Source organism: Saccostrea cucullata, unplaced genomic scaffold (genome assembly GCF_032062105.1).
Source record: "Saccostrea cucullata isolate Sc308-1 unplaced genomic scaffold, CSIRO_AGI_Scuc_v1 ctg4949, whole genome shotgun sequence".
Classification (NCBI taxonomy): Eukaryota; Metazoa; Mollusca; class Bivalvia; order Ostreida; family Ostreidae; genus Saccostrea; species Saccostrea cuccullata.
In genome coordinates this window covers 18,143-31,818 of record NW_026936272.1, presented here as the reverse complement: position 1 = coordinate 31,818, position 13,676 = coordinate 18,143, and the positions used below count along the sequence as shown (strand labels likewise).

Genomic DNA, 13,676 nt, shown 5'->3' with positions numbered 1-13,676 from the left:
TTCCTCACTGAGTCAATCGCCCTGCGTGTCAAAGAAAAGAATAATTTGAAACCCCTAACCAGGTTATAGGGACGTTTCTATATGAGGGAAAATTTCTTTTCGAATCGTACAACAGCAACTTACAATCAATCAAGATATCAAACAAAACAATTATCATTCGGTTACTCTAGGCATATTTGTCATTTTTCAGTACTCGTTCGATGCGCTTTTGTTTTTCTTCCACTCCTAGAAAATATGCTTCTCATCAACACAAATTTGACAGTATTCTGTTTCATATTTTTATTTTATATTAATTATAGGTATGCAAACATTTTGATACTCTTACTCGTCCCGGAGCTTGTTATATGTCTTCGAGATATCTGGATGTCCAACGTCATTGCAGAAAGTAGATACAGTGACTGGCCAGAATTGAAGATTGTTTTCATGGTATGTATGTTTGAATATCAGCTAAAATATATTGTTTTGAAATAATGATGATGGAGAAAATTCAGAAAGTTTTAAAGTAAAAAAAAAGTTTAAGAATTCGATTCCTTTAAGTTTTGTATTCAATTAAACTGTAAACACACAAAACAACCAAAATGGTTTCCAGTAGTAAAATATTAGTAAAAATATACCGATTCATTAGACATGTACAAACTTTTTACAATACATACAGTTTGTAGCGATGATTTTGATTTCTTGCAGTTGATTTCGATAAAAGTTATACACGTTTCAACAATATTTCCTATTCTTTCATATTTACTATGCAGTCACTAGATTGCATAACTGTTTTCATTTTGTTTCAAACTTATATTTGTTTTATTCATTATTTATTTTGATAGGGCCTAGTAATATCTGTAACAGATGCTGTAGCTCTTACATTCCTTACAAGTGAAGCGTTTCCAAATTTGCCACCTTTTTTATTGCCTACCTTTCTTTGCCTTGGGATATCACCTACCATCCAACAAAAGCGGGTATGTTCTGATATAAACTGCTTTCTTTCACATATATCATATGCTCAAAACGAAAAACGCTATATTCAAAAGACAGAACCTTTATTCATTTTAAACTGTTTAGCAAATTCTCACCGTGTTCACAGGTGCATGAAAGTCAGTCAATATATCGGGTCTCAATAGCTCAGTGGTTAGAGCGCTGGCACGGTACGCTAGAGGCCCTGGGTTCGAGTCCCGGTTGAGACTTGACTTTTCACCACCTGTGACAAAAAATAAGGCATGCTCACATTAAAATGCGCTATGTGACAGAAAGCTTATGGAATCATAACAGGGTCGCTACTGACCTAAGTCGATAGAAAGATAGGTAGCAAATGTTCCCTCGCATTAATTTCAGTGAAAGTTACGTGTTCTTTGGTTGAGACCTAAAAAAGATGTCAATGTTACGACAAGCGTTGGCATGATAAGGATTCATCACTGCTCAATGACCATGCGTGGCAAGTAAAAGTCGAAAGAAGCCTCCATCGGTATATTGTTTCGTCTGAGTGAAGGATTCTCGAAAGGGACATAAAAAATATACAATCAGTCAGATTCAAGGGTTCAGCAAGTAACTGTGAGCGGAAATTTAACCAATTATTCACGCATATCACGCCTATATGCTAAATGTTCAAGTTATGACAACAATATATTAAAAGAACAAGTTTCCATTATCTCATGTTCAACATATTTGTATTGTTTTAAAAGTGAAATCGCAGATCTAGAACACCTGGATATTTTGTCAAGATACAATACCGTATAAATAGAATTTTTAGTGAGGATTTAATTTTGGTATTATTATCGAGGGTGCCAAGATCCCTTAAATTTAGCATTGCTAAAAATAATTGCTCTTTATTTGCAATACTTCTTTAGTGAGCTTTTTAAAACAGCTAAAATTACATCTTGCTAAAAATAAAATACCAGTTTATAATGAATTAATGATAAATCGCTGCATTTGCATCTCGCTGAAATTTCCACTTGTACGTTAAGTGGGACACATATTAGAACATTTTAAATTAAGTATTCCAAAACCATTTTATTGATTGCTTGATTATGAATGAAAATCTGTATATGAAGATGTAAATCCTATTTCTACTATCTTCCCACTGAATTACGATCTTTACATTGTTTTTTCAGACAAAAAAGGACGAATGTTCAAGTTGGACTAAGCAAAGTATCATTCCATACATTCAGATGACCCTTGTAGCCGTCATATCAACGTTATGTGTCTTCAGCAACATATTTAGTATAAAGCAGGCATCCATCTTTGGATTGTGCTTACTGGAAATAAACTTTACTCGATATATACCTCTGCAGAATTACATTGTGGGTACACATACAAAGGAAGCACAAAATGCTAAGCTTTTGTATCTGTTCCTACGTATTACAGTTATTGTACTGACCACATGGATAGGATTCAGTTATAGTATAAAAAGTGAGAACAGATTTATGTCATTTCTCAACATTTGGAACGACAATTCTTCATATTTTGTGTGTGTTATATCAATAATTGTGTTATTAATGCAGATGGAATCATTTCTTCCGACTGTATCTGAGAGAATTGCAGTTCTATCAATAGTGATTTGTTTTTGTAGCACTCTAACTGTAACTCTTCTAGCTTTGTACATAAATGTTCATAAAGACGATCTGGGAGCTTTTGCTACCATAAGTGCCTTCCATGTTTCTCATTCCGTTTATCACATCAGTTTGTACTCTGTGACCTGTGTTTCAGCGCTTTTGTTTTATTTCTCTAGTTTTTATAATATTCAGGAGGAGGAGGACGAATCTCTGAATAGCAAGCTCACCATGACAACATATGACAATGTGTTCTTTTGTCAAAACTTTCTGCGAAAGTCTCTATCCAAAATTGCACACTTGAGATTATTTGATAAAAGTAACATTCGGATCTTCCTATGTACAACGATGTATCAAGAATCGGCTCATGAAATGGGCAGACTATTACGCAGCTTGAAAAATATTTCTAACTCCAAAAAAATCCAAAAACGGAATATACACATTGAATCACACATTTTCCTCGATAACGGTGCGAGTGGACGAGATGTCAAGGATTTTGGAATACAGCTATTATGTCTTATAGAAGAAACATTTATGATGGAAGAACGATATGGAATCATGATTCATACGCCTTATGGCATAAAATTATCGTGGACTGTCCCAGGAGAAATGCCATTATTTTTACATCTAAAGGACAATAATCTTGTGAAAGGAAAGAAAAGATGGAGTCAGGTCATGTATATGAAATATATTTTGAATTACAGAGCAAACGTTCAGAAAATGTATCACAATACACAATACAATCCATCCGGATCATTCTTCAACGAGCCTTCTGATTTAGTAAAAGTAAATGTAGGTACACCAACATTTGAGGAAGAAAATCAGACAGACAAAGATGTACCTACTGTAACCTTTGAAGCCTCCAGTAAAACATCTTCATACAGCGATCTGACAACAGTAACAAATCTCGAAGAAATGGAGAGTAACAGGAAAGAAACCGAAAAAGAGTCTTACACAACAGAAATGGATATTCCAAACGACACCAAATCAGAAGTAACTCTGCGAGTTCCCCGTTTGCATTTCAAAGCAAAAAATAGGAGATCTTCGTTCGACCACAGTTTTATTTCTTTAGAAAATTTACAGGACAAGAATACTATAAATAGCTTACAGTATGCCTATGATACAGATCTGCATAATGGAGATTTACCGTATAATTTTTCAGGAGCAAAATTCCGTTCTTCTTCGTTTAGTGATATAGAGTTCGAATACCACAAACACCAAAGAAATGAGCAAAGTGAAAAATATTCAAGCACTCTTGAGGATGAAAAGTACCATGACTTTATTTTAGCCACGGATGCAGATATGGCTTTTGACGATGAAAGTGTGCTTAATCTTTTGGACACAATGGAAGAGGACGAGAAGATAGGAGGAGTATGTGGCCGGACTTTCCCTATTGGAATTCACAGACATCCTATCGTTTGGCTTCAAATGTTTGATTACGCTAAAGGTATATATTTTAGCATGACTTACCTATGCATATAAACTATAACAAAATTTAGCGCCTTTTTTTCATGAATCAAGTCAAACGCTCCTGTAATTCGTAATTGTAATAATTTATAGATAAAGAAGTTTCTAATTACATTAAAGTAATGGGATGGACTAACAATTACATGCGCTTGCATTTTTTTACGGAAAATAATACAATCATTTATTTTCTTTTGTACTTTCTCTTTCTGGTTAAACATTAATTTCATATAATACATATTTTATCTCTTTTTCTACATAAAAATTGTTTTTAACTCTTTGACAGCTAACAATAATTGTTTCTGTTTTGTCTGAACGAGCAAGTGAAGCTGAAAAAACAACATCATGATACTTTGTGATATTTCAAAAACTGTGTAATCACTTATTATCGTTCTAGATTTCTGGATGATTAAAAGTGCACAAAACATCATTGGATCTGTAATGTGTTGTCCTGGGTGCTTCAGTCTATATCGCTTTGAAGCTATTAGTGACATCATTGAAACCTTCTCTGAACCTACCAATTCAATGCTGGATGTCTTTACTAAAGACAATGGTAAGTCATATTTAATTCTTTGTGCATGACTCTTATAACCATGTACATTTTTACATATAGGGTATTCACGGCTACAAATAATTCAGATATGTTCTTGGAAATTGGTAATGAAGTAATGCTTAATTATGAATTATTGAAACAGTTAGTTCATTGTTAATAAATGGAGAGAATGGATTTAAAAGTAGATAAGCACACGTGAATTTGAGTATATACTACATCTTAATATAAAAACTTAACAATTGTGGTAGTTTAGAATTACAAACAGATCAATTGAAACAACAACAATAGTTTTTAGGATCAAATAATTATTAGTATATAGTTGAATGAACAAAAATTATAAAATATTCAGCCAAAGTCACCGCTCGTTAGCACCATTAGCCTATCTAGCATGTTCTATAAAAGTATCATATATATTATATAAAAATTGTTTGTGAAACACTGATGCCCTTGTATGACACTCTCTGACCAAGGATAACGTTTCTCAAAAGCAAGTTAAACTCCAAGGTAATTAAAAAGAGATCATAAATCATAAATGTTGTTATCCAAAGAAAGAAATTATACTCGTCCCGATGAATATACCAATGAAATACAAAACCCAAAGCACCAACTGTACAAAAAGAAATGGTCAAGTGTTTTTTTTTTCAAATGAAAAACAAACTCGCAGGTCAAATTCAACAGATTATAATCTTTGGGATTAAAAGAAAAATATACAGGGGTACCTGTAAAAGCCCTAGTACGTACCAATCAAAATTTATTGCCATGGTTAAAGATATATAAACAATTTCAACTTTAATTGTGCATTTTAATTTTTCATGAAAATGGCTAAATCACTAAACTACATAGCATCTATAGAGCAAATCTGTAATACCTACCATGCCTGCACAATCAAATCTTTAAAGCAATATAAAGAGCAAGAGCCACTTAGGGCCATTTTAGCCCTGTGAATTTCTGAAAAATCAAAACTGCTCAGTTTAGGTCGAAATGCAGTATTTATCACTTGCACTGTTTGTGACCATGTAGCTATTGAACATATCCTGCAAATTCCTTTGAAAATGGACTAAGGTTGAAGTATTTTTTCAATATTTCATATACATGTAGAACACAAACTCTGATCCAGAATATGCAATTACATAATGAAAGGTCTGTTCTGAAGATCAGAAAACAGTCATGTTTTAATTGTTGGATCGTGAGCTGTGCTCATTTTTTATTCTTTGCTGAAAGCAGTCAAAGGTGGGCAGTGTGTTTTCTATATACCTTCAAGAAGATTGCATTTTCTCAAAAATCTGTATAAAACAAATATAAAAAAAAAATTTATTATAGGAAATGAAAGCACTAAGACTCTACTTTTTTGAAAAAGAAAGGCTGAAAGAGGGTGATTTTATTCATAGATATAAGGATAAAACTTACCTAATCGACACGATCAAATCTTTAATCGCAATATAAATTTCAAATCTTTGCTAAGGGAAAGAAATGGATATTGGCACTTTATTTTATAATAATTATGTTTTAGGTGAGGATCGATGGATGTGTACCTTAATGATGAAGGAAGGATGGAATCTACGTTATTCTTATCATGGTAAAAACACAACGTTTTGTCCAGAGGAAACAGAAGAATTTATGAAGCAAAGGAGGCGTTGGCTTTTATCAGACTTCGCCAACGCAGCAGTTGTTGCAAGAAATTTACGTGAGTTGATATTTCGTTTATTAGCTTAAGGAAATCGGGATTTCCTTTTCTTTCCTATTATCTCAACAGAGAATTAATTTTCTGACATTTCGAATTTTAACAATACAAATCTATGCGTGCAAAAAAGTTAACTTCCCACTACCTGAAAAAAAAATTTCACCAAATTAAAGACTAGAGTCGATTAGAATTTTGTCTATTAGCTATTCATTAACTTTCCTCTGTCATACAAATCTATTTATTGAATTTTGTTAAGTAGTCATGCGTTGTTACATGTACACATATGTAAAATACACAGTTAATATATATATATTTAATGTAGAGTAGTTTACAAAGTCTGATATCAAAACACATTGCAATTTTATTTTTATCATTTTTCCATGTTTTCCTATTCAAATACTGGTGAAAATATTTAAATAAGAAGTCATAGAAATTATTTCAAATATTGAAAAATATTTTTTTTATGAGAACGTAAACTTGCATTTGTCCTAATGACTTCCTGCCAATTCTTAAGACGAACAAAGTCGCTAGTTTCTCCAAAAGGGCGAATATAATCACTTTAATTAGCAAAATCAACCCCAACCTTAGTTAACACTTCTATTTGGAAAGGTTGGCTTGTCAGTTGTCAAACTAGTTTTTACAACAAGTATTTCGAGCATTATATTACTTATTGTACAATGATTTATTTAGCACAGCTAATGAGAAACAACACAGCTTTCACCATGGTGTATGCCCTTTATATACTTCAATTATTCGTCGTAATGGTGTTATACCCCGGATCAACAATCATGATGCTCGCTTTAGGATTTGAACTGGTCACCAGTTGTCCACTTCTAGTCAATGCTGGTCTTCTTTCTCTGGCATGCCTGCTTTACTGCATTCTTCAAATAAGTTCCTGGCAGACACATAAAAAATTGATTGTAAGCAAAATTCTCATTTTGCTTTTCGGCTTTTTGACAGTGTATGTCTTTATTGCGACAAGTGTTCTAATTGTGGAGGACATCCGAGAAGGTAATGAATCGAAGCTCTGACACTCTTTTGTGATAATTTATGTATTAATTTTATCTAACTTTTATATAATTCTTGTTGAGAGAGAGAGGGTTACACACACACACACACCCTCTCACACACACACACACACACCCTCACACACACACACACACACAGAGAGAGAGAGAGAGAGAGAGAGAGAGAGAGATTGGAGTACTAGTTACTTTAACATTCAGTCTGCTTTTACGTACCCATTCAAGACACTTATCTGATATTTCTTTCACAGACATCCAGTTTGGAAAAATAACCCACATCGAAAACCTAGTTTTGGTTGGGGTGGTAGTAGTGTATCTCTACTCATCTTTACTGCATCCTTTGGAGTTGCACTTGTTGTCTACAGGAATCGTATACCTTTTCTACCTCCCTCTGTTGAATATTCTACTTCCACTTTATGCTGTGTGCAATATAGTAGACCAGACCTGGGGAACTAGAGATGATGTAGGTTTTTTTTTATTTTTAACATACTGCAAGTCATAATTAATTAACTTAAACTTAATTGATTGTTTTGAATTGTTTTAAATTGTAACAAGAATTTTATCTTTAAAATGTTATGTTCCTAGCCACCTATCGGTTGTGAGGTTTTTGCTTTATGGTCTTTCGTCTACCTCTAAAACTTGTAAATTTTGTGTTTACGGAACTTTCCATATAAATTCGAGAAAAAAAATCAACTATTAACCACTGCAATTCTTTTTTAATTTTTATTGCACTGAGTGCAAAAATGTTTACCATCGATTTTCAACACAGACTAAATATATTCCTGTTTTATTTATTTATGATTAAAATTGAAATTTTTTTTAGCAAAAGGCAACAGTGCCAAGGATACTACGACTGCCAAAGTTTAGGAAGAGAAAGAAAAGAAAAAGCATGAAATGTTTGTATTAATTGAACAAATTCTTCAGCTTTATACTTTTACTATATTTTTAATTATTACATGTACATGAACTTTTCTTTTATATTACATAATAGCTAGATTTTTTTGTCTTTTATTTAAAAATCGTATTTAGGAAAGCAAGGCCTAAAATATTTGTTAAAGTACAACTTTGGTTAAAGATTGCTTGTTTCAAATACGCATTTCAAAAAATCCGTGAATTGTGAAAGAAAGATGAGAAACTGCATTCTTTTACCGACAAATGCGCGATAATAAGAAAAATTCTGGAAAAAAATGTTAACATGTTTTCTTGTATGAACCTGTTGTATTAAAATACTGCTTGGTTTTTCGCACAAATTAAGGTCAGATTGTTGTAATAAACATTACTATTTTCGAACTTCAGTACAATGGCATAACCCTTCGTTATATCACATATATATAATGTCAAGCGTAAATGTCTTTTAAAATCAAAATCTTAAGTTTCCAAAGTGGATGATTTAGAGGAAAATTTATAAATAAATGGTAGGATGTTTCAAACACTACAATGGGTTTTTACAAATTGTATATTTCCTTGATCGTCAAATTTTCTTCTTAAAGGTGAGCATTTTTTAAAAAGCTTTGCTCATTTACCATACTCCTCTTGGTTTCGTCGAAATACAGCGCTGAAAATGGAAAATATTGCAAAAGGAAACCACACTAAAGGGTAGGATAATGAAGTATTGTTTAATTTTTAAAATCGTTAATTCCTTCTATGAAAAGGAAAATTCTTCTGCATTTACGGTTTGAAACGTTAAAAATTTGCAGTGGGATAAATCTTTCATGATTCTAGATTTTAGAAGTTGGCGCTTTAAAATCCCACCTGATTAACATAGAAAGCAGTCAAAAAGATTCTTTTTGTAACAAGTTACAGTTGCTGTATTGCGCGAGCTATTGCTTTCAAAAGAACGGATAAAAAGACAGTTACAATTGGCAAGAAGATACAAAAACTCAAATGAGAATAGTTGTTTTTTTCAGCCCTGAATATATCAAAGTTCTACAAATTGATTTGTGTGAATTATGTTTCAGTAAATGAAATAAAACTCAAATTATGTGAACACTACTTTTAAAATGTATTTTGCTGTCTCGATACACAATATTATATTATAACAATGTGACCCTAATTTGTGCGAAAAACCATGTGAGCTTAAAAAGTTTGTTGAGCCATATTATATTTTATATGAATTTCTAAATAAATATATAATATAAGCGGACTACGATGTACCGTATGCGCGGCGTTGTGATGTTGGTTAGAAAACTGATATGATAGTAAAGCACGAAGAAATATATATCAATTTTTACATTTGCAAATGTTTGCCTTTATATAACACTATTTATGCTAGGCGTTTTTATCTCTCTGTAAAAGACGTTCGTCATGTGACCATAAATTGATTGTTTAGTCATAAGCGATCTACGTAATTTCATAGTGACGTCATAAGTGATCGACGTGTTCAACACATTCAATTTATACCGTTGAGATTTAAAAAAATAAATCCCTTATGGATTTACAAATTGAATACATATTTATTTGTAATAAATCAATCACAAATGTAAATATAAGTAATAAGGTATCATTTTTGGTATCATTTTGAGTTTTATTGGGATGTAAAACCCTTCGTGTTTATGGATTATTTGATCATGTGCCATAAAGCCCTTCGGGTTTATGGAAGATTTGATCATATGCAAACCCGTTTTACATCCCAATAAAACTAAAAAAATAATACCTTTTTCTTAATGATAACGATATATTCATCTAAAGATTTGTATCACGTCGAGTTGAGGGCGCAGATCATCAGATCGAAGGAGACGCGAAGCGTCGAATTTTTTATTTGATTATCCGCTCCTGTCAACGAGCTAGAAAGCATGTATCTTTTTGAAAAATGCAATTTGAATATCCTTATCACGGCATATATAGAAAACAGAAAAGGTAATCATTACATTATTTGCATGTATTTTTAGAAAGCAAGAAAAAAATGAGTTCTAGAGATTTGTTCACAAATCATTTATTATGTTTGAAAATCTTTGCGAAATATGACAAATATCATTGGTAAATAACTATATAAACTAAAGTACTTACTCTTATATACGATTTAAATTCATTAATTCCAAAAAATTCTTAATATTAAGAGCTTTTGAAATTTTTTTATATGTTCTTAACAATTGTCTAAAGTAAAACATGTGAAAATCTGTTGAATATACAAGTACGTTTTCCTTAGAGAATTTAACTTCTTTAACTCAAATCCTCTGACATTTTGAAACTTCTTCTCTTCCCCTGAGCTTTCATCATTTCCCGTTCTGTTATCTTTTTGTAGTCAGAAGTAATTCGTACGAGAGCCTAAGCTCCTCTGCTATAGATCTACGAGATATCAGTGAGGACGAAACAACATTTTGGCAGAAACTTGTCAACGATAGCATAGGCGTCAACATCAACACGGGAATAACACAGCAAGAGAGAAACAATGGTCTGCGATCTCTCCGGAACAAGACATTGGTGGGGTATTTATCACTTAACCTGTTATGGGTGGCTTTACTCACTGGATTCTATGCATTCTTGACAAAATATTTCACTGACAAACTAGTGTACGGAATCGTTGTGTTGTGTCTTCTTGGGATTTCAGCATTAGTACAGCTGCTAGGAATGACGGTGTACAGGCTAAGTGATTGTCTTTCTCGTGTTGGACGTCTGATATCATAGACAACTGGGACTGTGATTGTGAATAACCAGCTAAACCAAATATTCTGCATAAATTCTGCTCGTGTTCTTATTTGAAAACTTTTGACTTTTATTTTCTTTCTTATTTATTATATACCTAATGTGTATCAACCAATTTTACTGTTGAATTTTACAATCACAGTTTGAAATCCATTTTAACTGATCACCAACATGTTGTTTTCTAAATAGATATTTTATTTTTTAAAAAAGTATGAAATATTTCGCAGAAATATGACGTTGTTTTTCTGTGCGAGTTAAAAACCCCCTTGTTATTATGCTTTGTTTTATGGATAAATGTTATGCATTTGATCTCTAAAGTTTTCTTTTGCAAAAACTTGCAAAAACCGATTATATAATAAATTTATCATTATGAAAAATTGCCGACTCGGCGTTAAACAACATTCAATCAATCATGCAATCAATCAATCAATCAAACAATTATCTCCATATGCCGCCATGGGTAGGTGTTGTTAGGAAAGCTGCTTTTTGGTGGAGTTATTATTCAATATTGTTAAACTGGGCAGGATAATTTTAAAAAAATATATATCTATTGAGCATTTTCCTGCATTCATTTTACAGTAACAGTTTGAAATACATTGTTAACCGTGCTAGATATTAGCGTTTTCCAAATATAATTTTATTTCAAAAGTATCAATTATCTCCATATGCCGCCACGGGTGGGTTTGTTAGAGGCTCATGTTTGCTTTGCTCCTGATATGTAATAATATAGTTTTAAATGAATAATTAATCAAAGGTCAACATTTGTTTCCTCCTTATATACTGTGCAGTTTTCATAAATAATTTTCCGTTGTTTTGTTTCTTTAATGTAGAAATTGTTTTTTTTTTTTAAATAAACAAAACACAAAAACAATGGTAGATGTTGATTAACAAATATATGCAAAATATGTGTACTTTTGCAAAGCCATAATTACACTGTGTAACACTGAAAAACATCACTGATTTGTGTTAATATTCAAGACTTGATTGATTTGTAAATGTTAGTTTACTAGGACTATAAACTCTGTTTTATTTTATATAAAATTAGAAAAATCACAAGTTTAAAAAAAAACATTACTTTTGAATACGTACATGTTTATTTTCTGTAGTTAAAATTATAAAACATTGTTAAAGCAGAAAACAAGATATATCTTTAGATAAATTGAGCTATCCACGAAAAATGCTTTTATCATTAGAATGTATGGACATTGTCATAAAATAGAATGGTAACATTATTATACGTTATAATTTATGTTATTGATCAAATATTGTTAAAAAATATCCCGAAATAATTCTCACTAAATTTTGGAAGACAATTAAAAAGTGCTACATGTACTTAAATAATCAAAGATAGTTGACAGGTAATAATCTATTTTTCGTTTGGAATATTTTTTCTGCTAATGAATGTTGAAAATTTTAAAAGTAAGTTAATTAAATTATCAACAAGAGGTACAGGGGCCACATCGCTCACCCTAGCACATCGGCTAGGAAAAAGCACGAATCAGATCAGAATTGAAAAGTTTACTGAGGGGTGGGGGGGAGGGGGGGGGGCTTGAAATCTAATACTCCTTGAGAATGCCTCCAAATTTTGTTTGTATATATTACTTTTAATAATTTGAATTTAATCCAAGGTCTGTCTCCCTACCCCAAAGGGTATTCATGATTTGAACAAATTTAAATCTTCAATACATTAGCATGCTTACTTGTCAATATGACTTTACATAGCTTTTCTGTTATTGAGATTTTTCCCTTTATTTTACTACGTAAAACTTTGATCCACCATTGATACCCTTTCAAAACCACAAGGTTATGATTTAAACAAATTTAATTCTACACACATATGCTTCCATATAAATATTACTAATCATGGCTTTGCTATTCTTTAGATGATTATTTAATATATATTTTAATGTAAAACTTGAAATCCCCCATGGAGGCCACCTATCCCTGGGGGTTATTTGTGAACAAAAATAGAATCTACAGTACCTGAGGATGCTTCCAAAAAATATAACTAATCATGGCTTTGCAGTACTTGAGAAGATTTTTAAATTTTCCCCTATATATTCCTATGTAAAATTTTGATCGGCCATTGTGGCCCCACCCTACCCCCAGGGGCCATAATTTGAATTAACTTGAATGTTCACTACCTGAATATAATTAATGATGAGTTTGATCTTTTAGTCCCTATGGAAGGCTTGAGAAAAAATGATTTTTCCCTATATATTCCTATGTAAAACTTTGAAAAGATTGTGGCATTTTTAATTAAGGGGCAATTTGCTATCAAAAAAAACTCGAATGTAACATTTTGAAAAAAAGTTTCATCTTTCCTATCCCAATGGTTCTTGAGAAGAAAATTTTTAAAGATTTTCCCTATATATTCCTATGTAAAACTTTGATCGGCTATTGTGGCCCCACCCTTGCCCCGGGGATCATGATTTGAACAAACTTGAATCTACACAACCTGAGGATGATTCCACATGAGTTTCATCTCTTCTGGCTTAGTGGTTCTTGAGAAGAAGATTTTAAAGAAATGCTATAAATTTTTCACTTATTCTTGATTATCTCCCCTTGGAAGAGGGCATGGCCCTTCAATTGAACAAATTTGGATTCCCTTTACCCAAGAATACTTTGCAGCAAGTTTGGTTGAAATTGGTCCAGTAGTTCTTGAGAAGAAGATGAAAATGTGAAAATTTGATCAGAAAAGCCTTCGGTTCAGGTGAGCTAAAAAGACGACAAAGTCTTTGACTTCATCTCTGGTCTTAATGCCATAACTT

At 32.2% G+C, this 13,676-nt stretch overlaps 1 protein-coding gene across 1 annotated transcript; it reads left to right on the top strand.

Moving 5' to 3' along the window:
- The first annotated feature begins 304 nt into the window (after positions 1 to 304).
- Positions 305 to 10,986, top strand: LOC134245205 (uncharacterized). Its single transcript, XM_062727477.1, has 8 exons — positions 305 to 426; positions 2,103 to 3,987; positions 4,402 to 4,557; positions 6,068 to 6,241; positions 6,929 to 7,249; positions 7,515 to 7,726; positions 8,087 to 8,159; positions 10,505 to 10,986. The coding sequence occupies exons 1-8, from the start codon at positions 364 to 366 to the stop codon at positions 10,885 to 10,887; spliced, it is 3,267 nt and encodes a 1,088-aa protein (XP_062583461.1). The 5' UTR covers positions 305 to 363; the 3' UTR covers positions 10,888 to 10,986.
- The last annotated feature ends 2,690 nt before the right edge of the window (positions 10,987 to 13,676 follow it).

Excerpts from the sequence above, each read along its gene's own strand:
- LOC134245205 (XM_062727477.1), top strand. The coding sequence starts at position 364 with ATGTCCAACGTCATTGCAGAAAGTAGATACAGTGACTGGCCAGAATTG. Across the intron at positions 4,558-6,067 it reads TGTCTTTACTAAAGACAATG|GTGAGGATCGATGGATGTGT; the intron begins GTAAGTCATATT and ends ATTATGTTTTAG. Across the intron at positions 7,250-7,514 it reads TGTGGAGGACATCCGAGAAG|ACATCCAGTTTGGAAAAATA; the intron begins GTAATGAATCGA and ends TTTCTTTCACAG.